The 24,041-nt window shown below is 57.9% G+C and overlaps 1 protein-coding gene across 1 annotated transcript in view; it reads left to right on the forward strand.

Annotated features, from left to right (window-relative positions):
- The window catches only part of HS3ST6 (heparan sulfate-glucosamine 3-sulfotransferase 6), a 40,689-nt gene extending 17,077 nt beyond the window's left edge, over positions 1–23,612 (forward strand). Inside the window, exon 2 of the mRNA XM_064461389.1 lies at positions 21,762–23,612. Coding sequence (XP_064317459.1) covers positions 21,762–22,380 — 619 coding nt within the window. The 3' untranslated portion in view covers positions 22,381–23,612. The remainder of the gene's footprint in view (positions 1–21,761) is intronic.
- Positions 23,613–24,041: the final 429 nt, after the last annotated feature.

Consider the following 24,041-nt stretch of genomic DNA (forward strand, 5'->3'; position numbering starts at 1 on the left):
CCGTGCTGGTGGGGGGTATGTGGGCAGACGCCCCCGGGAGACGCGCTCTGAGCGGGCAGGGCATCCTTCGCTGGGGAGCAGAGGGACCCCCAAACCCCAGGACAGACCGTCCCTGTGGTCGCTTCTTTCTGAAGTGGAAGCAACCAGCGCTTTCTGGGGTACCTTGCTGTCTGTCCATCCATCCATCCATCCATCCAAGGGGCCGATTCAATCACAAGCGGACAGAGGGACGTCCATTGCCCGCAGGAGCGGTGGGGCTCCGCGATGGGCTCCATTCATTCCCACTACCCTGGAAAATGGAGCACAAAGCGGCATTAACGCCCCATCCTGCCCCCCACCCCCGGCCCCTCTGATCCCAAGGCTTTCCTGGACCCGTCCCTGGGACTGGGATGGGAAACCTGAGGGCTCTGCCACTGCAGGCAGGTGGTCCCATCCGGGGCCGGGCGCTGCCTGCCAGTCAGGCACAAACCCCCCGTGAGTTACGGACGCGCTCTCATAAGAGGGCCGGGGAGCTTTCACAGCGTGCGCCGCTCTCGCCATTGAGGCGTTTGACTGGGGGAAGCTGCGATCCCGTCGGATGCCGTGGAGAAAATGGGAGCTTTATGCTCTCTTGGCACAGGGCGACGCGCGCGCGCTCCTGGCCCAGCTCCGGCCAGCGTATCGCTCTTTTTTTTTTTTTTTTTTTATGATTTTTTTTTTTTTTTGGTGTGCTATAGACCTGTGCAACCCACGCTGAAAGCCATTCCTTGTGCCGCTCAAGTCCCCTCGCTGCGGGCTTGTCCTCCTGGGTGGCTTGCAGTCGGCCGGCAGCGGCTCTGCCTTGCCCTCGGTGAGCTGGTTACATGCTCCGTATTCCATATCTTTTTGACTTTAGTCATTATGAAAACAAGCTGGGTGAGCACCCTCTGTCTGCTGCTGGCAGATAAAAGTATAGATCTGTTTTATCTGCTAATAAAGTTTGAGTTGTGGTGTCGAGGAGTGGAACGGATGAGTTTAGTGAGCAGCTTGAGCCTGGATAAATGCAGCATCACTGTCAGCATCCCAGACATCCCCGTGGCCTGCGGAGCACCCGGGTGGGCAGGGAGGGCGCAGGCAGCCACTGCTCGGTGTCACCTGGCCCCACTGCCAGCACCTCTCTCCCTCCACCCATCGCTTTATTCTGCTTTTATTTTTCCCGTTGCAGCCGTCCCTTGGTGTCCCAGCCTGGGGCTGAGCCCGGCCCGCTGAGCCACTGTCACCAGGAGGAGAGCTCTGCTCAAGCCCTCTGTTCCTCTCCGCACAGACCAACCCTGGCTGAAAAGCCATTTCCCATCAAGGATGCTCTACCCCATCCGCAGCTCGGAGGGCCTGAGTACCCCCGGCGTCCCCGCGAATGCTGCTCGCAGCCGGGGTTCATTTGCCATGTGCTCTCCTTACACAGTTGGGTGGAAAAATGGAGCTGAAGGAGAGGTGGCCCGGGTTCCTCTGCCTGGCCTCATCGCTGCTGCGGTGTCCTGGTGGTCTGTGGGTCCATGGGCTGGTGGGGCCACGCAGACGGGGCCGTGACCCTGCAGCTCATGGTGGTTCAGTGGGATGCATGAGTGCAGCGTGCTCACAGGTGCTCAGAAAGCCAGCCAGCATGAGCCCAGCGTTTGCATCATTCATGGTTTCAGTGTGCCTCTCTGCATCGCTTTTTTGGAGTGGAGGCACCTGATGGGAGTGTGATCTGACCTCGGGGATCTCGTGGCTCCCCGCAGCGGCGCAGCTCCTGCTGCTGCTCACCCCAGAGCCCAGCTCTGCCCGGAGCCCTGCTCTATGGGTGAGCTTTCTGACCGGATCCTCCAGCGTCCTCCTCACAACATCCCCTGCATCCCTGGAGGCTTTTAAGCCGGTGCTTCCCAAGCTGTGGTCTGTGGCGGTGGTGTGGAGCAGCGAGCCCCTCCAGCCGTACGCTCGGTGCCGGTCGGCTTCGGAGCCGCGTTGCACCGGAGTGCAGCTCCCTGATTTCCAGCCTCCCCATCCTCTGTGGCTTCAGCCGTGCGATGGGCGCAGAGCCCGGCCTGGGAGGGAGTGGGGGGTCAGCCTGGAGGGTGCCTTTTCCTCCTCACCAACTGCAGAGATGAGGACAAGGATGCTGGAGAAAGACGTCCCGCGGGTGGGGGTGGGGGGTGGGGGCACGGTGGCACCCCAGAAGCTGAGTCAGGAGGTTGTGGGCTCTGGGAAATGTTCCCATCAGCTCGTAACGTCCCACCCCACATGAGTCTAGCAGCAAACAAGCTCCCAGTGTCCTCCCTGCTTTTACAGAGCAGCTGGAGTTCCCAGGCACGCCAGCCGTCGGCTGAATGTGCCTTGGGAGGAACGCCTCTTGGCCTCCCACCGCTTAATGCGCTCCAAACAGCCCCAGATTCTTCCTCTGTTGCATTCAAAAAGGGGAAGAAAGAGAAAATTGTGGTCCCGTAGCAGCCCCCGGGATCGTGGGCTGGGGAGCTTCCCCCACGCCTCCCGGGGGCATGCAGACCACACGAGAGTCCTGCTCGCTTTCTGCCGGCATGGCTAAGGGGAACGCCGGCTCCCCGCGTCCCTGCGAAGCGCGTGATCCTGCTGGAGCCACGGGGTCATTGCCTTGTTCCTAGCTGGTCTAATGTCGGGCTCCAGGATCTGGCCCTTGCCCCGCTCGTGACTGTTTTTAACAGAGATGCTGTTCGGTGCACGTGTGAGCGTGGGTGTAGCTGTGCTGGGGCTAAAAGACCTGTCGATTCAGCTGGGTGGCTGCTCTCGAGCCCTGGCCGAGGGCCACCGGTGGGCCCGTGCGCTGGTGTTGGTGAGCAGTGGGCTGGTCTGCCCCGGCACGGTTATTTCAGCGCGTCCCTCCCTTTTTGCTGCTCTAGGAGCTGGTCCCGGCTGCAGAGATGGCCGCGGGGAGGCCCGGCTGCGTCCCGCCGGGCAGGAGCAGCTCCTCTGCAGGAGCACGCGGAGCTGTTGCCTTTGTGGGGGCTCAAGCGCGGGGCTGGGGTGCCGGCAGTGCTGGCCTTTGTCATGGTCCGGCTCTTTGGCTGCGGTTGTCGATGGATGGATCCGGGGATGGTGGCAGGAGAGCCGGGCTGCCGTCCCGTTAGTTTTCTGTGCCTGGTGCTCACTGTCCCCGTCAGGTGTGTAGGACAGGGTTTCCACGACTGCTGCTTCTTGACAATTTCTTAGGCTGGGTATTAGCAGACAGCAGCCCAAATCCCGCTGCTACGCTTGTTGTGTCCATGGCTGTGGTCTCCCTGGTGCTTTTCCTTCTCAGCGGCTGTTCATGAAGCTCCTTCACAGCAGGACCATCAGCCGTGGCAAGCCTTGATGTTACCAGTCCTTTAAATACAGCCTGACTTACTGGTTGCGTGCCCTGGTGTGGGCTTGGCTCCACATGTCCTTGGGTTCTGCAGCCCAAATGTGCCATCCGGACCTCCACTGCGGACCCTGGCCCTCGCGAAGCCCCCGGCTGCTCCCCGCCTCAGGCTGGGCTATCGGGAGCGGCCGCCAGGGATGCGGGGATCGATCTGTCCGTCTAGCAGCAGGCTCCCATCCGGCATCCCTCCACCCATCCATCATCACCCAGATATTGAAGTGTCTAGTTAAGGATGTTAATGTGATGATGCTGTAGCAGATGAGGAATAGATTCAAGCTCCTGGCTGGTGGAGTTACTGCTTTCGTTCTCACCCAGGTGCACCAAACCGTTCCTGGCGCTGTGTAAGTGGGTGAGTGTCCGTGTGGTCCCATACTGGGCTCTGCAGGAGCGAGGAGCCCATGGGAACATGGCTCCTGCTTTTTCACGTCACCAGAGTCACGGGTGGCTGTGGGCTTCCAGCGTATCGCAGCCAGGTCTGACTCTTGGACCACGAGAGTTTTGTACTGCAGCAATTGGCCTACAGGTTGTTAACGGAGGCGGCCGAGGTGGCCACCGGCCCGTCTGCTGCCGGTGCCCCAGGGGAAAAATGAGATGGGTTAAATGAGTTGGGTTTTTACCTTCCCTGGGAGTTACTGTTTGTTTCCTGACACAGCCCAGGGGAGATGGTGTCAGTCCCAGGCACTCTTGGTTTCTGCTGCTGCAGAATCACTTGCTGTGCCTTGCTCCCTCCCTGCTCTGTCAGGCTGCGAGCTGGGACGGCCTCTGATGCTTACGGAAACATTTTACTGTGAATAAATTTAGGGGCAAAAACTACAAGCTGTGAGTAAACAGCTGAAGAGCAGGGAGGGGGGATGCACGGGGCACCCACTAGCACCTGTGCCCCTCCAGTCCTGTCCCGGGGAGATGCCCTCCCAGGAGGGGCTACACCTGAAGCACAGCCGTGATATTAGACACCAGAGAATCCACACAGGCAGCTGCAGTATGAGCTTACCCACGTTACGCAACATGAGTGAGCCCACATCAGAGGGTTGGCTCCTGTGACGCTGAGGGGCTGCCTGTGCTTCTTGTCCTAAATCAGTCCCCAGGGAGAAGGGGCAGCGGCGCGCGGGGGCCGGTTGCTTTTGGAGGAGCAGCAGCTGGGAGGTGCTGGCGTTTACAGCCCGAGGCTCCTGCTCCCGCAGCAAAACACGGCTTGAGGGCAGACAAGCCTTTCCTCCTGCCCCACCTCGGTGGTCTTGGCAGAGATGTGGTGGTCTCGGGCTCCCGAGGAGCCACTGCTCCTGTAAAAGCGAGGCAGGGTCCCGCCCGCCTGTAGGGGGGCAGCCTGATGGAGCCCCAACATCCCTACGGCGCAGAACCTCGGGAGGTCCTGCTGCCTTGACAAACACCAGTGGGACCGCATGGGCTGCCCGGCACGTCTGGGAGGGCCGCCCTGGGGCTGCTCAGCCTGGTTTAGGCTCAGCCCAGGCTGATGCCCAGCCCTGGTTTAGGCCCCGCTCCCCAAGCGGCGTTGCTCTGTCTGCCGTGAGCCAGGAGAGGGGTAGCTCAGTGGGGAGAGGGGCTGGAGGTCTGTGTGCCCCTCGCTCCGCAGAGCTCGGGGGGCTTGGCCGCGAGCCGTGGAGGCGGCAGCGTGCTGGCACAGCTCTCGGGGGAGCGCCGCCTTGGCTGGTCATCGGCTTCCCAATTTTCAAACGTAGAAATGAAAATCAACCTATTGCTTCCTGGAAGCACGTAAAAGGTTGATGACTGGAAACAGCACAAATTAAATTAAGCAGGTATTATCGTCGCTGCATCAGTGGGAAAGGTGGTGCAAGATTTACTCCCCTTCTCTACGAGGGCAAAATGAAGAGCAGCTTTCTAATTCTGCCAGCCTCCACGCTTCAACCTCCGCTGCTCTGCTGGCCACCAGCTTCTGAGGGATTAAGACTGTCTCAAATATATACGATGACACATAATAACTTGGGAGCAAATAATGTAGCCTTTGAATTCCTCTTCCCGCTTTCCAAAGCCTGGGGCTTTGCAGAAATGCCCTTTCTTTGCTGCGGCTCCTCTGCCCGGCTTTGCCAGGGCTGGGCGAGTCCCTCCCGCGCTGCCCTGCCTGCTGCGGAGGTGGTGTTTTGCCTGGTCTGAGGGTCTTTTTTCAGTCGGGAAGAGAAGCTGCGGCAGCGAGACACGCTAACGTCGTGGGGCTGGGGCGAGCTGGGAAGCTTGCTCATTTTTTTCCTTATGAAAAGGGCAGTTTGGGGACAAGCCAGCAGCAGGCTGCCCCCGGAGGCTGGCGCTACCCTGGGGTGTGGGGTCAGGACTGTGATCCTTAGGATATCTGGCCTGGCTGCTGGTATTAACCGATGCCCAAGGTCTGGCAGAGTCCAGCCCCTGGCTCCAGGGAGGATTTTGCTGCTTGTGAGCACAGCTCTGCCCGGTGCGGTGGGCAGGGACGCCTGCCAAAGGTGGCTCTGCCTGGGGAGCTGCTTAACGGGAAGATTAGTGAGACTTTCCAACTTCTGCAAATGTATTTTAGTTGCAAGGAGCGTGTTTCTCCTTCGTCCGCAATGCTGGACACCCAAATACCTTGGTACTAAGTGGGACCTGGGGAGCCCGAAGGCCAGCAAAGCTGGAGTGGACGGGGCTGCTGGGTTTTGGGCCGTGCTGGAGTTGCCTTGCCTTGAGCCCAGGGCAGCGGTCGGGGTCCCAGCTGCCACTCGGCCATAGCTTTTCATGGAAATGTGCAAACTTCCTATTTTTGATCCTTGTCCTCCATCAAATCTGGCTGGAAACAGCCGGTGGGATCAGACGTGGCTAGGGGAAGACAGGCAGACAGCTGCGTGGACAGGCAGACAGACCGTGTGATTGCTTAAGCCACATTTCCTTAGGAAGCCAGGCTAAAAATAATCAAAATCCAGCCCTTTCCCACAAACAGCTCTGGTTGCCACAAACCGATGCTTTTCCAGTGAAGAAATGTTTTGTTAGAGAATTCCCAGTTGTTCCTGCTGGAGGCAGGGAAGGAGGGAGGGAGCACCGATGCTGGGATGAGAGACCCGAACCTGCCGGGCTGCAGATGGAGCCCCTCAATCCCCACCCGGGCACCTCGGGCTCACCCAGTACGGGCGATGGGGAGCTGGGAGCTGCCAACGGCCCAGCCTGGGCACGGGGCTGGAGAATCCCCCGTGTCTGAGCCTTCCCCGGGCCTCCACGGCCCCTTTCTCTAGAGCTGGAGAAACAGCTCTTTGGTTTGTTTTTTGGTTTTTTTTTTAGCAAAGTGCGTAATCCACCCACATCTCCCTCCTCGGTGGGGGATTTCCTTCGCCTGGGGACCAGCTGAACCGCAGCGCGAGGGGAGGGGGGGGACAGGCTGCTGCCCCGCTGGGCGCCCAGAAGCATCCCCAGCATCCCAAAGCCTTGTTGTCCGGGCTTGGCTGGATTTCTGAGGCTTCTCCCTTATCTGCGGAGGAAACAGTTATTAGCTCCCATGTGATGGGCTGCAGACTGGGGGACGAAGTCCTGCACAGGCATGGAAGTGACTGAGCAGGTTGTCAGGGAGAATAACCGTTTGGCAGCCGCTCCAGCGCCGCGAGCTCCTCTCCCAGTTCCCTTTGCCTGGCTCCTGCCAGCGTTTCGGCACATGCCATGGGACGGGATGGCACGGGGCAGCTCGGGCTGCGCGAGCAGTGGTGGCTCGTGTCACTGCCGCGCTCCGGGGCGAAGCTCAGCTCTGCTCTTCGCCAGGAAACAGGGCTTTTTCTGATAGCAAAAAAACCAAAAAAGCGCTAAATTTGTTTCCCATCTTCCCCTAGGCTGTATTACAAATTTGACACAGATGGGGAATCTTTTTTTTCTTTCTGTGGAAAACTGGATGCATTTTCCATCCCAACAAGAGCGGCATGACAGCATTCGACCCGAGACAAACGCCAAACAAACCGTATTTCTGGTTTTTGTCATCGATGGAGTTGGGGAGGGCAGACAAGCTCCTCCAGCTCGGGGCCGTCGCGAGGTGCAACACACATGGTACGTGCTTTGCAGAGAGCTGGGACCTGCTCCCAGGGGACACCGGCCGGGTGCAGTGATGGTGACCATTACAAGGGGGTTTCTGGTTGAAGTTTCCCCTGTTGACCCCCAAAGCCAGGGAGGGAGGGTGCAAACTGCAGCCCCCATGCAAAAACTGGGGGGACGCAGGGGTTTGGGGTGATGGATGCTGTCGCGACCTCCGCTCTGGGGAAGGGGAGACAAGGGGGGTGGTTTGCTCTTGCGGAGGGGCTGTTGGGCACCATGTGGGCTTTGCTCTCCAGCCACAGGGTGAAACCTCCCTCCTTTCAGATGCAGTTATGGCTCCCTCACCCTGCTCGGCCGGGGAAGGTGACGAGGAGGAGGGCTGGGCAGCCCTGGCTCCGTCCCTGCCTCCTTGCAGGCAGCTGTCTTGAGGGCTTGGGGAGTAGCCATCGCCTTTGATGGGTTAACCTGGGGGTAACCTGCTGCTCTGCAGAGCTGCTGCCTGCTCCAGGCCATCAGGCAGCACGCAGGGAGCGTGCAGCCGTGCCTCCTGCCAGGGCTGGGCAGGCAGCAGCCCAGCGATCGCCCACTTGAGCTGTCAAAAGCATTACAGCAGCGCTGGGGAGATGGGAACGGCCGGATCCTGCCCACAGCCTGGCCGCGGCTGGGGATCGGGTGGGGGTCTGCGATCGCAGCACTGCTGCCTCAGCACATTTTTGCCCCTCCTGCCTGCACGCAGCTGCGGCATCGCTGCCTCCCCATCCTCCCCTCTGCGGGCAGCCCCCCTGCCCCACACCTGCAGCAGCTCCCGGGGCCGTGCGCCTGTGGGACATCTGCTCCCTGCCCCGAGCCCCCCGGCAGCCCCGTGGAGGGTCCCCATGTGCCAGCCAAGAGCTGATGCTGCAGATGATGCCGCTCATCTGCCAGCTATTGAACCCGGCCCAGGCACCCGTGGAGGTTTGTCTAAACTCAGGTAATTGCACCAATATGGTGCTTTTGCTCCCCCGGGCCAAACCCTACAGCTCATGCATCACTTTGCGCTGCTTCTTGAAGCTGCTGCTGGCTCAGAGCAGAGCCGGCTGGTCCGGCGCCACGCAGCGAGAGCAGGCCTGGTACTGCTGGCTCCTGTCACCCCCCTCTCCCCACGCCTGTCCCCCCTCGCTGTGCACACCCTCCTGCTCAGGCCCCGGTGCCGGCAGCAGCTGCTGGCGATGGGTGTCCGGCACTGGTTTTGATGCTGTGGGGGACGGGGTCCCCCCACGTAGGGGTAGCGTGGGGGGATGCTCCCTGCAAGCCAAGGCACCGGCAGGCTGGGATGGAGGGTTGGGAGAGCTGGGGCAGAGTGAGGCACCAGCTTGGTTCTCCTCCTTCGGGGGGCTGGGATGGCAGGGAGCAGGGGGTCCCGTTTGCAGGGGGATTGAGGCGCTCGGTCACCAGCGATTTGGGCGAGCATTAGGTTCCCAAATACCTTTGTGGATCTGGCTAAGAGAGCTTAAAACTGTCACTGGAAGCTGCCGATGGATCCCCATGGCTTCGTTGCAGACCTCAGACCTGGCTCCAGTTCACAAGCGAGGACTGATTTATGTTTTCTTAGGTAGAAACGAGACAGTTTTGGATGTGTTTCAGAATGACTCGTGGTTAGTTTGAAGCTGAAGCTTCGAGCAGGACTCGGTGCTTGTTCAGCAGGGGAGAGCCAGACTGGGAAAGCATTTTTGCAGAAGCCTCCATGAAATGTAGTCGGTGGACTTGCCACGTGCTAAATGAGCACATGGTGATGGGAGCGGCGTTGCTCCAATGGCAGGGGTCGGGCTCTCGCCTCGCTTGGAGCATCTTTGATCTCTAAGTCATCAGATCCAACCAGCGCAATTTTAAACTGGATGCGGAAGGTGCTGTGGGCAGGAGAATTACATCGAAATTGTTTGTGTTGAATTTGTTTGGTTTAAAATAGGGACTGTGTGCCTAGCTTTTACTGCTTGATTTACCTACCAGAGTAGGACCTGGGGTCCTGAGGGAGATGCAGGGAGATGCCTGGCAGCATCATGGCAAGGGCTGTGCCTGCTGAGCGTGGTCCTGGGTCATCTTCTCCCAAAGCCACCCTGCGAGGAGCCATGAGAGGAACCTCAGCTCTCGCCCTGGGCTCAGACCCCCTCTCTTCAGCCCTGGCCAGGTCCGTGTGCCGTCGGGCACCATGGTGCTGGGGCAGAGGAGCTGAGCGTCCCGGGGGCACCCAAGGGAGGGGGTTTTTCTTCACCCCTTCCACTGGCAGCATTTTCTACTGGCTGCCCAATTTGGGGACGGGGCCAGCTCTCCCTCCCACCCGCCCCCCTCATTTATGGGAGAGACCTGATACCTGGTACAGATACACTGGTTCAGAGGTAACATCTGGTGGGTTTATGGCCAGTTCATTACTCTAAAATGCGTTAATTGCTTTCTAACGACCCTTGGTGATGCCAGCAGGACCTGGTGGCCCTGGTGGATGGCTTCTGATCCCAGCTCTGCTCCAGCAACCAGAAAGTGCAAAATTCCCATTTTTGTCCATTTAAAAGGAGGGGGGGGAAGGTAAAAAACACTTGAAAATGTTGGAATGAGTTATGTTCAAAGTTGTGAGGCTGGGGTGATCTCTTCCCTTCCACAAAAGGTGCTGGGGGGGTCCCTTCCTCACCCCCCGGCCCGGTGGGATGGCTGCGGAGGAGGTGTGGATGGAGGATGGAGACGAGCACGGCAAAAGGCTCTCTCCTGCCCGGAGCATGAGACGGAGGGGGACAGCCAGCCCTGCCAGCAGTGGCCTTGGAGTGGCCATCTGGAGAGCCCGGCAGCCCCTTCCCCATGGCTCTGCGAGGGTCCGGGCTGGGGCTGGGCGAGGCAGCGGGGCCAGCCCCATACCGAGATCAAATAAACACAAATCCACTGAAATTATTCATGGCTCTGGGGACTTGTCTCGATGCCTCGTCAGCATCTGCTAATCAAATCAAAGCAGCTGTCAATTCGCTGGCCAGCGGGAAGGTCTCGCTCTGGCAGACATGTGTGGATTCCTCCTTTCTTCCTCCCTCGCACGGGCTCCTGCTGCTCCTGCACCTGCAGCGGGGCTGGGACCGGGGTGTTCGATGTGGGGGCTCCTACCCCTGTGCCCTCCCCAGGGCTGGGCAGGGCTGCCCCGGCTGCTGGAGATGCCCCTCGCCTGCACCCCGTGATCGAGGCAAGGAGGGATCCCAGGGACCCATCACCGCAGAGGGCAGCGCAGGTCCTGCCACCGGCACTGAACCCTGGCTAATTAGTCTGAGCTAATTAGCTGAGAGCCTGTAGCTTGGGCTGGCACTGCTCAGGGGCTGGGACCACCTGCAGCCGCTGTCCCCCGGGACGTGGCACCGCACGGCTGCGGGAGGATGGATGCACTCGAAATATTGCAGGATTTTGCCTCAAACTTAAGAATTGCAGCTCCACGGCGTGGCGGGCACTGGCGTGCAGCAGCCCCAGGCCCTGCAGGCAACCACAAAATTATAGATAACTCTTTTTTTTGTTTTTTTTTTTCCCCTCCCAAAAGCAGCAGACACTGCTGTGTCATGCATGGGGTTAAGCCACAGCTGCCCGTGGGCACAGAGATCCTTGGGATCGTGCATTGCCCCGAGGCTGCTCGGGGAAACCCCTGCGGCTTTTCCATCCAGGCGGGATCTGGCCACGGTGTGGCTGCGTGGGGTGAGGTGGAGTCGCGAGGGAGGAGGTGGTTGGAGCGATGGGTGCAGCACCGCTCGTGCCATGACCTGAGAGTGCAGCACCACGGGAAAAAAACAGTCCTGATGCCCTTGTGCTTTTGTGTTTGCCTTTTAGGAACTGCTTTTTGACTAGAGGTGTTTTCGTTTTGCCCGCTTGGGCATTGGGAAGTGGAGGGATTCGTGTTTCTGCTGGCCATGTAACTTTAAACCTGAAAAAAATGAGATTTTTGTGGGCTTTTTATGTCCTTCCCGCGCTTTCCTCCATCTAGGTCGGAAACTGGGAGTGATCAGCCCATCGCTGCAAGAGGGTAATTTAATGAAAACCAATATGTGTATTTTTTATCTGTAACTGAAAACAAAGGTCTTATACTTAGAGTGATCTTGGAGGGTTTTTTTTTCAATTTTTTAAAAACAGCAGTAAATTTTGCATCTGAACAGCCTGCCAGAAGCGCGCTGCCTGCCCGGAGCGCTCAGGCTGGGGGCAACTGGTCCATAAAAAATAGCTGGTCATTGGAAGTATATAAGGCTGCGTTAATCGTGTCATGCCTGTCCGAGCGGCGTGTGCCTTCCCAGCACGGCATTGCCATTGCCTGGGTTAGCGGGGTGCTCTCCCAGAGCAGCGGACAGGGCGTCCTTCCCCTCCCCAGGCTGTCGTGATGCAGAGCCCCCAGCCTGGCAGCTCCATGCAGTTTTAAGAGCAAATTTTCCTTATTTATAGGAGCGCCCAAGGATCCCAGTTATCAGAGGTATAAAATTTGTCCCCAGTGCCCCTACTCTGGTTGCAGAAGAGCATAATTTGTGTTTCGCTGTGCTCAAACAGCAAGTCAGGTCATAAAACACAAGATACATGGTGAGGCGAGAGTGTATTTAAAAGGCTGATTCCACTGAAAGGTGTAATAATCTGCCAGATTACTTGCTGGGGTAGCTGCAGGAAAATTTACTGCCTTGGAAAGAGATTATCAGCAGCCGCTGCTGCCAGCAGATTTCTTCCTTTTCTTTTCTCAGAGGAAGGAAGCTTTTCATTGAATTCCTGCTGCTCACGCCTGCGAGCGATGCTCTCCCCCTGCAGCCAAACCACCACGTCGGTTCTTACAACTGGGAAGGGGAGAAAAATAATCCCGATGATGACAATTTTTATCCTTATTTCCACTCTCAGGTGTGAGAGGGAAATTCAAGCCTGTGCTTGAATTATGCTGGTGTGAGCTTACATGCAACCAGTGCGTTCCCTGCTCAGAGCCGGGAGGTGCTGAGCTGGGGGAGGGAGGTCGGCTCTCGCTGCAAGGGCTGGGTCTCGCTCCAGAGGCATAAAGAGGAGAGGGGGCTTGTTCCAGGCAGCCCCGTGCCTTGGTCCCAGGCAGCCCCTGCCTCCCTCCCTGGCCCAGGGCTCCAGGAGCATCTCACCAAGCCCCAGCTGCAGGACCAGGCTTTGCATGGACGGCGCTGGGGCTGCCTCTGCCACAAGCCGAGCGCGGACCCTGACCCCGAGCATCCCCCGCTGCGAGCGGGGACAAAACCCGAGCATCTGCATCCCCCCCATCCCAGGCAGAGCCGAGCTGATCCCTGGCAGGGAATGGATCCGGAGCAGCTTCCCGGGCTGGAGCTCAGGGCCACTCATGCGCTGAGTTTGCAAGTCCTTCTGCAGTGCCCCCAACCATACACTGGAGGGACTGGGCTGAGGCTTGGTGGGGGCGTGCAGGGGGGTTGGTTTTGTTTGATTTCATTCCCCTGGAAGGGAGGAGGGTGGTGGTGGGCCGGGGCAGCTAACCCCTTTAATTGTGTGCAATGAAGGCTGACAGTGCCGAGGCGCAGCCTTTAAAAGGGGTACTGAACCTTTAATTCCTGAATAAATCATCTCCAGTCTGTTGCTCCTTCATCTGCAAGCTGTTTGAGCGCGCGGGTACATATTCACTGCTGGGAAGGGTCATTTGGAGATCAGAGCCCTCGATTGACCCGGGTCACAGGCAAGACACCTGCCACAGGCTGTCCCCGCGCCCCCGGGGCCGCCGGGACTCGGGAATCAAAGGGACACTGGGGAGCGAGTGGCAAGAAGAGGATTTCTAATTGCTGCCATGCAGACGCGCTTCATTCCAGAAGGATGGAGAGGGCCGTGTGTCCCCACTGCAGCCCTGCCCTCGCCTTATGCCAGCTCTAATCCAGCATCCCACCAAAGCTGGGCACGTGTCAGCCCACGCTTTCGGTAGGGTTTTGGGGGATTCACCTAACTATTCGGTTTTTCACCTGGTTTTAACCCAAGCAGCAGGTTCAGCTGCTTTTTCACTCGTGGTTGTTCAAAATACATCTTTGCTTGTTGCAAGCGAAATGTTGGGAACAGGAGGTTGGTTTTGCTTCAGGTCCCCCTCGTGCCGCTGGGGGCTGCAGGTGGCACCGTCCTGCTGTTATTCTTGCTCTGGAGGCAGTGAATGTCCCCGGGGACTGTGGGATGCCCGATGCAGCCGTGGGCGGTGACTCCAGCAGCGAGCAGGAGTCCCAGGGCGGCCGTCGCTTTGCGCCTTGGCCAAGGGGCACCACCTTCAGCAAGAGCACGGCGGGACCAGAGTGGTGCCGGCTGGGCCGGGTCCCTGGCAGGCATCGATGAGGAGTTCAGCTGCTCTGCGTTTTTGGGGTGACCCCACGCAGCATGGCTCCACAGCAGAGAAGGGAGACGAGGGACCATCTCTGAATCCCGTGGACGCTGACAGAGGCCAAGCAGCCTCTTCCTCCAGCGCTGTCGCTCCTGAGCGGGGAAGGAGCTGTGCCCTTATTAACTTCGATTTCTGCTCTTCATAATCATATGCTGTTATGTGCATTCATCGGGAGCCCTTTGGCCTTAACGACCCCGCCGGAATAACCATGCAAAGAGAAAAAAACCTTCAGGGCCTTGAGCTGCCCATAATTGCAACCCCCAGCCATAAACGTGAGCACGATCGTGATGCAAATGCCGGGCGGCGGGTGGGAGCGGGCCTGGGTCTGCGCAGGAGCAGGAGCGGGTGCAGGGGGCTGCAGTGGTGGAGGCGGAACGGCCGCCGCCTTGCCTCTCTGCCAGGGCTCAGGACTTGGGGTGCACAGAGGCTTGGATAGATGGACAAAGCAGCCGTGGTTTCCCAAATGGCCCTGGTTCTTATTGGGATTAATAACTGGGTGTCGGGTAACTTGTGAAAGCAGCCACTCCATTAGAAATGCTAACGGGCTGCTCCACATTTCCCAGATCTTGATGCTAAATCGGTTGGAAAGCGAAATGCAAAACTTCCCGGCTCCTAGCCCTTCCCGGGGCCCCCCCACCAGACCCCATGGCTGCCTCCTCCTGCTTTGCAGCCCATACCCTTCACAGGACGAAGCGGCCGGGCTCTGCAGCTGGCGAGGGAGCCCCTCGGGAAAGGCCTGCGAGGGCTCGGACCCCACGGGGAGCTGCCCTGCCCAGCAGCACCAGCCGGCCCATCGCACCTCCCTTCTCCTCTGAGCCTCTTCCGCAGCCTGACCTGGCTGAATCCCAGCCCAGGGACCCCGTCCGCCGTGGTCTGGTGGTGGGAGATCTCTGGGATCCTTTGCATGTTCTGGAGACCCTCCAGTCGTGGTCCTGGGCTATTGCCCCAGCGGGGGGCTGCTCGGGGGCAGGAGGAGATGCTTGGGGCTGTGCAGGGATGCTCCGGCTGGGAGCGGGGCTGCGGCAGGACCCGGCAAACCTCCGCAATGTTTCATGTATCAAACTGTAATTAGGAGCAAAGGGCGGGGGGGTGCAAAGGAGCATTAATAAATTATCTTCCTTGTTGTTAATTGACGTGTCTTGGAGTCAGCTCCCCCTTCCAGGCACATCATGCTCATTACTGCCGTCATTAGCATATTCAGGTTTCCCTGCTTAAAGCCAATTAGCTCCTGGCCAGGCCTGATTGGGAAGCCATGGCCTCATTTGCACGTTTTTGAATCGGTGAAAGAATCAAAAATAATGGAGGCAGGCCTGGGATGGAAAGCGCCCGGGGGGCTCTGCCTGCTGGGGAGGTGCTGGCAGGACCCGCTGCCTCCTCCAAAGGGGCAGCGGGGAAGGAGAGGGGGAAGATGACAGTAATTAGGCATAAAAAGGAGCATGGCCTAATTTGCTCCCGGGTGGCTTGCCGGTGAGTTCAGCCTTCCGTGCCTTGCACTGAGGTTCAACAGATGCCCTGGTGCTTCCTCCGGGAAGAGGGGGTGATGGAGGGGGCTGGGGTGGGAGGTAAGCACCCCTGCCCACACATGCCCCCCACCCTGCTTTGGGGAATGGGGGGTCCGGCATGGCCCCCAGCAGCTGGGGTCTCCCTGGCAGAGCGGGATCAGGGACACAAGGCTGGATCTGTCCCTCCCGACATCCTATCCCCCTCGCCTTGCAAAGGTGCTGCTGTTTGAGCTGTCTTGAAAGAAAAGGCCAGTATCTTAAAGTCTACATAACTGGTTCCAGTTTAACAACTTCATAGCTGCTGTGCGGCCACAAAGGCAGCCTTGTCCCGCCGGGTGAGATAAGCCTGTTGGGGCGATTCATATGCAGATCCGGGTGGTACTGGGTGTCTGCTGGGAGAGGATAAATCTGTCCCAAGCCTTGTCCCCCTCTCCTGGTTCCAAACTGTTTTACATTTACACAAAAAAGGTTCTGTCCCCCATTGAGCCCGGTCCCGGGCAGCCTGTCACCCTGCCTTTGAGAGAGGAGGTCCCCTGGAACCGCAGCCGGACGCCACTGGGTGCCCCCTGCCCAGACAAGGCTGGGCTGGGGCGGGCGGCCGGAGCCGTCACCGGCGCTAAGCTGGCCTGTCCTGGCCGGTTTTGTCCCCCACGTCATCCCATCGCCCATCTTATCGCCTTGAAAGAGTCAGTTTCTTTAGCCCTGCAGAAAGCTCTCAACCATATCCCCTCCGGCAGAAATCCCCTTGCCTTTCACTTGCTTTTGTCGGGGGCTTTTTTTGTCAGTGCTTGTTTTTATTTAATAATAATGGAGAAAGGGTTTTTTTTACCCCCCTTTTCTCTTCCACTTCTGGTGATACGTAGAACCTGCAAGCCCGGATCCAGATGGCACCCATCACCCACAGTTTATCTGGGGTTTTGGGGCCTCCCTTCACGACCTGCATCTGCGCTCATGGTACTGCCTGGCATTTTTGGGTGGGGTGAATCACGTGCAGAGCCCGTCCTGTGCGTGAAGCCGCCGTGCGAGCGGTGTTAATGCAGGGATGATCTTGGGCTGTGAGCGCTGCCGTGTTTCTCTGAAGCCCCTCGAGGGGGTGGCTGCTGCTCCCCGGGCACCCAGAGGTGCCCGCTGCAGGCACCGCTCGGCAGCTCGACGTGGTGCAAGGTGCCGGCGCGGGCTCCAGCCTGGCTCACGCACGTGTTCCTCCCGCAGACCCCACACAAGGGATGCTCTCCGTCTGGAGGCTTATTTATCAGCGAGGCGGTCCTCTGATGGGTGCATCCATTACTTCATGCTCTCAGCTCAGGGCTGGGAGGAGTTCTCCGTCATCGGCAGCAAAATCATCCCAGAGTCGAGGAATCATGAACCAATTAACCCTGGAAAGTTATGTCGGCCCAGTTTTTTGAAGTCTGCTTTGATTACCTGCCTACTACGGCTGTTAATCTGTATTTAATACAGCTTTCTGCATTTTTATCAGGTCTGTAAGTTATTGCACCTTGCCACCTCAACAGAGGAGGTAATTAATCTAAACAAGGGCCCCCCAGGAGCACAGACATAATCTGCAGTTTCCCATTGACTATAATAGCGGGAACAGCCCAGAGAGGTCTCAGCCTTGGAAATGCACCTCGGCTGAGAGAATTAGGGGATGTTACAGACCTGAGCTTGTTGGCTCAGCCCTGGGTGAGCCCCGGGTCGTGGCCGGCTGCCGGCGCAGAGCCCAAGGTGGTGCAGCAGCCTCCGAGCAAACGGGTGCCGCGGCTTGGAGGGTGAGAGGAGGATGAGGATGGGTCCCGGGGCTGGGCGGAAAGGAAAACTTGGTGAAACGACGAGTGAAACGGCTCCTGGGAGGCGCTGAAATAGATGGTGGCATTTTCCATCTCTCTCTATGAATTTGCTATTTTCTTTAAACATTAACAGTTTCACATGTTGAATATCTCTATGTAGCAAATCCCATCTCTGATGCCTCTCAAGTAGCAATTGTTTTACTGCTTATTAAAAACTGAAATTTATCAGCTTAATAGAAAGTTGAAAGAGTTTTATCCCTCCTCCTGGGCACACGGTCTCCTCTTGAAATACAAATTTCCTCCAAGGCTGCCGGGGTGCTCCCCCCTTGCAGTGTCATGTACCTGTAGGCGATGCTTAGCATTCCCGAGGCGTTTTCTTAAGGTCAATAAGAATTAACTGTAAATGTAATTAAAGTTTCTAATGCTTGCGCTAAAGCAGGGCAGAACAGAAGCCTGGTCTGCTCTTTGCCAGTTTAAGCCGGATCTGGAGGGAGGCGGGGGTGACAAATAATTAACTGGGGTAATTTAGGAGAAAGTATTAGGGAGTTAATGAAAATGTGAAATAGCGTAATTATCTTGCAAGTAGTTGGGCGTGATTGAGCTGCTGAGGAAGAGGAGGTGTTGCACAATTAATCCGATGGCGGTCCCGGGATGACGCTGGGACCCAGCTCCTCCGCCACCACCCTGGCCCCGGCGGCCGGCGGCTCCACGTTAACCGAGCGTGGGATCGAGGGTTTAAAACCAGGTCAGCGGCACCGAGCCCTCGAGGGCTCGTGCGCCTTTCGCCCCATTGGAAACAAAGCTGTGGACGTGTTGGAGCCCGCCTGAGGGTCCGCTAGCTTGGGGGGCTTATGGCTCTGATGGACCAGCCTCGGGGCGGTTTTGCATGGGACGGTGCTGCCCCAGTGCTGTGCCCCAGTGGGGCACCTTGTCTGGGGCTGCGCTGGTCGGGGGGCAGGGCTGGGCACCCCATCACAGGCACGGGAGCCGCTTGCCGCTGCTTTGGCGGTACCTGTGCAAACAGAGCTGGGACTCCCTGTCCTAGCATCGGCTTTTATTAAAAATTCTATTTTAATTAAATCTTAATTAAGCCTAGGATGGTATGGTTGGCTTTAATTAAAGCTGGTGCTGCTCCAGAGTGCTGAGAAGCCTTTGGTCAGCAGGATGAGTGCGGGGAAGGTGCTGGTACTGCTGGGCGCGGGCGTAGTGGGCTGCCTGCGGTGAGCGGGGTCCCAGGGGTCCCCCTGCCCCACAGACCCCTTAGGGACTGCCTCAGCACTGTGGGGCTCAGCCCGGCGCTTGCTGTCCCTCTGCAAAAAGGAAGAGGGCGGGTAAAATGGGTTTTGTTAAAATATTTTAGCAAAACCTTTGCTGGGGCATCCACGCTGACGTCATTCTCCGCGGTCGCTGCGTCAGTGCTCTGGGGGAGCGCCGCGGTTGCAGGGGCAGCTCGCTGGGTTTCTCTCTGGTTTATGTCCTTGGGAACACTGCGATGGCAACTGCAGCAGCCCCAAACCATCCTGTTTTATGAAAGCTGAGCACAGCCATGAATTCCCGAGGTCGGGTACAACCGGTACTGGTTTGTGGAGCGCAGGTGATATTTCAGTTTAACGTGGGCTCTCCAGGCTCTCGGATCGCGTCATCCCAAGCGTTCGCTGTTTGGTAATAAACATTTTATTGCCCATTGAGGAGAGTGACTGGTTTAGGTCTTAAGCCCATGTGTGCTGAGGGAGGGTTTGGGGCGTGTGAGCAGCACGAGGAAGGAGCTGTTTTGCTGTGGCACCCGGGGAAGCGCTGCAGAGCAGCAGAAATACCTCAACGAGTCGCCCAGAGAAGCTGCGTGAAGCAGCCTGGCAAACCCTACGGCAGGTTTTTGAATGTTATTAGAATTAAACATACTTTTCTGGCTTGGCTCGTGCCCGGGGAGGCCCAAGCAGCAGGTTGGAGGTGTGTGAACAGCGGCGTTGGGGGGTTTTTGCTTGGCTCTGGGCAACCACAGCAGGGAGAGGCCGGGGTGTGGGGTGCAAGGTCCTCATCCTGGTTTGGGAGGGTGCTTCCCAGCGGGACCCCGGCAGTCAGCCCCTCCAGTGAGCGCAGAGATTTGGGCGGGTGGGGGGAAGGTGCTGAAAAGGTTGGGGAAAGCACCCATCACTGCCCCCAAGATGCTGGTGCCAGGCAGAGGGGCCGGGCTGCCGGGTGGTGATGCTGGGACGAGAAGTGGCTCTGAAAGCACTGGCACTGTCCAAAAAATAAAAGGGGAGAGGGAAGCCACAAGTGGCTTTTCCTTCTTATTCAGGGGAGGGAGTTGTGCGGGGCCCAGCATCACTCGCAAATGCTTTTAATAAAGTGTTCTTTCCTACGTCCAGGGGAAAAAAAACCCAAAACCTCAAGCCTTTTCCCATTACATAAGGAACAGATGCTGCTGGGCAGAGCCCCGGCTTCCCCACAGCACAGCCCGGCTGCTGCTTGGCCCGTCCCCTCCTGCCGTGGGGACCCCTCTATCCCGCTGGGCACAACCCTCCGGTGCCACCGCTCTGAGCAGCGGGATGGGGATCCCTGAAACACCCCGTCCCACCCCAAAGAGCCGCTGGCAAGAGCCAGCCCTGCTGCGGGACCCAGCCGAAGCCCGGGCATGAGGCTCCATCCTCATCCTCCTGCTCTGCCAGCGTTCCCGCAGGGATCCCCTAAGGAGGGTTTTGGAGCTCTCCCTGCCCTTGGGTGGGTCAGCTTGGCCTCAGACAAGCACCGTTGAAAAAACATCCTCATCCCACCTGGGTGAGGGAGGAGAGGTGTATGGGGACAGGCCGGGGAAGCTCCTCTCCGTTCCAGCAAGCCCCAAGGGACACGGGGTGCTGCAGCCCGAGGGGTGCAGGGGAGACCCCAGGGGCAACCTTGAGTTTTAAAACCAGAATTCTTCCAAGTTCAGGCAAAAGGGAGAGTCCTTGTAGGAAAGAGTCTGTCCAGTCCCAGCTCTCTCCTTTCAGTTAAGTGAAATGTCTCAGTTAGACTTGATTTTTTTTTTCTTTATTTTATCTCCTGTCATAGTTAGGATTCGGGTATCGCTACTTTTTCTGAGAGACTCCCTGACCCCTGGAGCTCGTCCTGGGATGCCTCTGGGTATAGAGCAGCTCCAGTTGGATCCCCATGTGCTTGCTGACCCATACAAGTGGTTTTGTGTCAGGATGGTGGATGTTTGTTGGCTGGGTGAACGTAGGCATCTCCACAGCCCCTCCTACAAGCCATGGCATTGCTTGGTGCCTCAGTTTCCCCTTGTAAACCAGTGCTTGCCTGTTGGGTTAAGTGCTCTGCCATCTGCTAAGAAAAGTCCTAGGTGGGAGCAAAGGACATGCTTAATTATTTCTGTGCGCACACAGATGCGGAGTTTTTATTTCAGAAGAACTAGTAAAGTGGTTTGGTCATTTCCCAAAGTATTAAGCAAACCTCTGGAAGCTTCGCGTCCCCTCCCTGCGGGAAAGCAGCCACCCTGCTCGGGACGGCCCTGGTGCCAGGACAGCCGCCCGGCTCGGGTGGGCAGCAGGGGCTGCGCAGAACGCCGGGCTTTCAGCAAGACACTCCCGATTTACGTGGCTGGGGAGGGGGAGCATGTGTGTCACCCTGAGCATGAGGGAGGGGAAGGGGACCACAGCTTGCGGCAGCGTGGAGGAAATGAGGCTGTTTGGATTCCAGATGAGCCCCATGAAGAACAAGCTCCATCACTGCAGCGGCGAGGGCACCCACGCATGCTGGGGGGTGCTGCGGGAGCGAGCCGGTGGGACGTGGCCAGGACACAGCAGCAAGAGCTGCCGGCCCCCTGGCACAGCTGCACTGGCCCCACGGTCCCGGGGGGGCTCCGATGTTGGGGAAACCAATTCCCCTCTTCACCAGAAGGGCCAGAGGGGATGTGTTCGCTCCCAAGAAGGGGGACGTGAGAGGCTCTGGGGGACGCGAGGGGCTCTGGGGCAGGTGCCTGCGCAGGTGGCAGGGGGGACCCGTTCTGCAGCCCCTGGCTCCAGTCATAGGGTGACATGCCTGGGTAATTTCTCTGGCAATTAATGCCTCATTAAAGTGCACAAGGGAACAATCAGGGCAGTGAATTTTACACAGCACAATGGCTGGGCCCTGAGAGGTTTTCTGCCTTTTTGGTTTTGTTTTTTTTTTTTTTTTAAAAAGGAAACAGTCTTTTTCTCGCCTTAACTGCTTGCTGTCTGGAGGCAGAGGAGGTGGGAGCCTTGGTGGGCATCTCCATCCCCAGCCATCACTTGGGCTTAGCCCCCGTGGGTGCACACCTCGTGATGAGGTTTTCCTCTTTGCCACCCTACGTGGCCAGTCGGCACCTCCAGGACATGGAACCTGTCTGGAGGCTGGGAAGAAAACCAGCCCCATCCCAAAATCGCGTGCATGTCGAGATGTCGGTCGCCACCGCTGAGACCCTCTGGGGGGAGAAGAAGGGGGCAGAAGTGACTTCCAGGGCTGGGAAGGTGGTCGTGGGGGACCGACAGCCTGCAGGTGTCCTCTGGGTGATGCTCCTAGCAGGGCAGAGTGACAGGGAGTCCCTTCCCAGGGACAGACCCTGGCACGGGTGAAGGGGAGGCTGAGGTGAGGAGAGGAGAGACCCGTAGGAAGGCTTTTGAAGGTGAGGAGGTGACGGGTGGGGGTGTGACAAGGCAGTGTCCCTGGGCATTTCTGGCCGAGTTTTGGGGTTTGCTTCCACTTGTCCCCGTCGGAGCAGCCGTGCCTTGAGCCCTGACCGTGTCCCTTTCTCTCCCCAGGAGCCTGATGCCGCGGACGCTGGAGGGGCAGATCACGATGGAGAAGACCCCCAGCTACTTTGTCACCAAGGAGGCTCCCCAGCGCATCTACAACATGTCTCGGGACACGAAGCTGATCGTGGTGGTGCGCAACCCCGTCACCCGCGCCATCTCGGACTACACGCAGACGCTCTCCAAAAACCCCACCATCCCCAGCTTCCAGGCCCTGGCCTTCAAAAACGTCAGCACGGGACTCATCGACACGAGCTGGAGCGCAGTGAGGATCGGGATCTACGCCAAGCACCTGGACAACTGGCTGCAGTACTTCCCCCTCTCCAAATTCCTCTTCGTCAGTGGGGAGAGGCTCGTTAGCGACCCGGCCGGGGAGATGGGCCGTGTTCAGGACTTTCTGGGTCTCAAGAGGGTGGTGACGGACAAACATTTCTATTTTAATGAGACCAAGGGTTTTCCCTGCCTGAAGAAACCGGAGGGCGGCAGCAAGCCCCGCTGCCTGGGGAAATCCAAGGGGCGGCCGCACCCCAAAATCGACCTGCAGGTGGTCCAGCGCCTGCGGGAGTTTTACAGACCCTTCAACATGAAGTTTTATCAGATGACAGGGCAGGACTTTGGGTGGGACTGAGCCATCCACAGGGCACGCCGCCGTGCTGGGACCTGCTCGGCCCAGCAGCGTGCGGAGCCAGGGCTGCGGTCCAGGGATGCTCGTGGCTGCCGTGGTCCAGGGATGCCCGTGGCCGCCCCACCAGCGACCTCCTCCCTTCGTTCTAATTTATATCGGACCTTTTCCAGCAAGAAACGGACCCTTCTGGAGTAGAGAGAAATATTTAAGAAATAAAACCACAGATGACCCCTCTCCCTTCCCTGACCAGATTAAATATTCTTCCATATAACTCTCGCTAAGCTATATTAACTGTGACCATTCTCGGTGGCGAGTGGGCGCGTGTGGGTGCGTGGGCAGCTGCGTGTGGGTGCGTGGGGATGACAGCTCTGCCATCCGCAATAAAAGCTTTGGAAACCAGTTGGCCTCTGGGACACGAGGCCAGTGGGTTTTTGCTAAAGCAAATTCCGGTGCTGAGCACAGGCAGCGGCTGCCGTCGGGCGGTGGGTGAGACAGGCCGAGCAGCAGACCCCAAGCGTGGGGTCTGTTTTGCAGACAGAAAATAGTCTGCAGGAATTTCCTAGTTAAGAAAAACAATTAACGGTGGTAGTTTTGACTAAACGCCAGGTCCGGGCTTAGGGAGAGGGAGTTGTGTATCTCATACCTTCTTAAGTTCTTTGAGTAACCCAGATGATAAAGCAGGGTATTTCTAACCCTTAGGATGAAAATTCCTGCTTCCCCCGAAATTCACCCAAGCAGAGCAAACAAAAGCCCCAAACTCTGACCTTTCAGTTCAATAATCTCAATAGATTTTCAAATCTGCAGCCGTAGAGGGCCATCATGGGAGGCTGCAGAAAGTAGTTTATTCTGAATTAGCTAGTTTTCCCTTAATTAAAGATGGGGAAAACATTTAATTAACCTCTAATATCTTATTAGTGATTTGTATTTGTCTCTTTAATGAGCTAATTATGTGTTTTCAAGGGCCCTCAGGCCCCACATTGTTTGCAAATATGCTTTGGCTGTGGTTTCTTCCATCCTGTGCATCCCAAAGCTGACCGTCCTGCCAGGGGTGCCCTGCCAGGCGGGCCACCGCCTCCCCTCCTCGCTGCCGCTGTCCGGGGCGATGGAGGCGGCAGGTACCGCTCCTCCTGGGACGCACGCTGGGCACTTTCATCCCACCTCCGGGGCGGTTTTATATCCGCACATCGTGCTTTGCTCCGCACAGCTCTCCCCGCTCCTGTGCCCCGGCCGCGGGCACCTCCTTTGTGCCCCTCGGAGGTGACACGTATTTTCTGTACCGATGCTGTGGGCTGTAGCCGAGGTTGAGCGTGTTTGCCCTGTTCAGCCCCTGGGCTCAACTGGTGGCTGCTGGGACAAGTGACATGAGCGAGGACGGGCTTAACGTGATGTAGGATGGGCTTAATGTGATGTCGGAGTTAAATGCAAACAGTTGCTCGTGTCGTGGTGTCGGCCCGTGCGTGTGTGAGGGGCGCCGGGGCGGCTGCAGATGCCATCGGTGTGGTGCCAGAGCCTGGGGGCTTTAGGGTTGGTGTTAAGAAACTGGGATATTGTAAAAGAATAGTAAGAAGAGATGAAATCAGGACTGGTTTTCTAAAATCCCAGAGCCCTCTGAGTGATGTAGCCATTGATGGGGGGGGCTCAGCACCCCCAACCCAGTGCGGGGT

The sequence above is a fragment of the Phalacrocorax carbo genome, chromosome 10, assembly GCF_963921805.1.
Source record: "Phalacrocorax carbo chromosome 10, bPhaCar2.1, whole genome shotgun sequence".
NCBI lineage: Eukaryota > Metazoa > Chordata > Aves > Suliformes > Phalacrocoracidae > Phalacrocorax > Phalacrocorax carbo.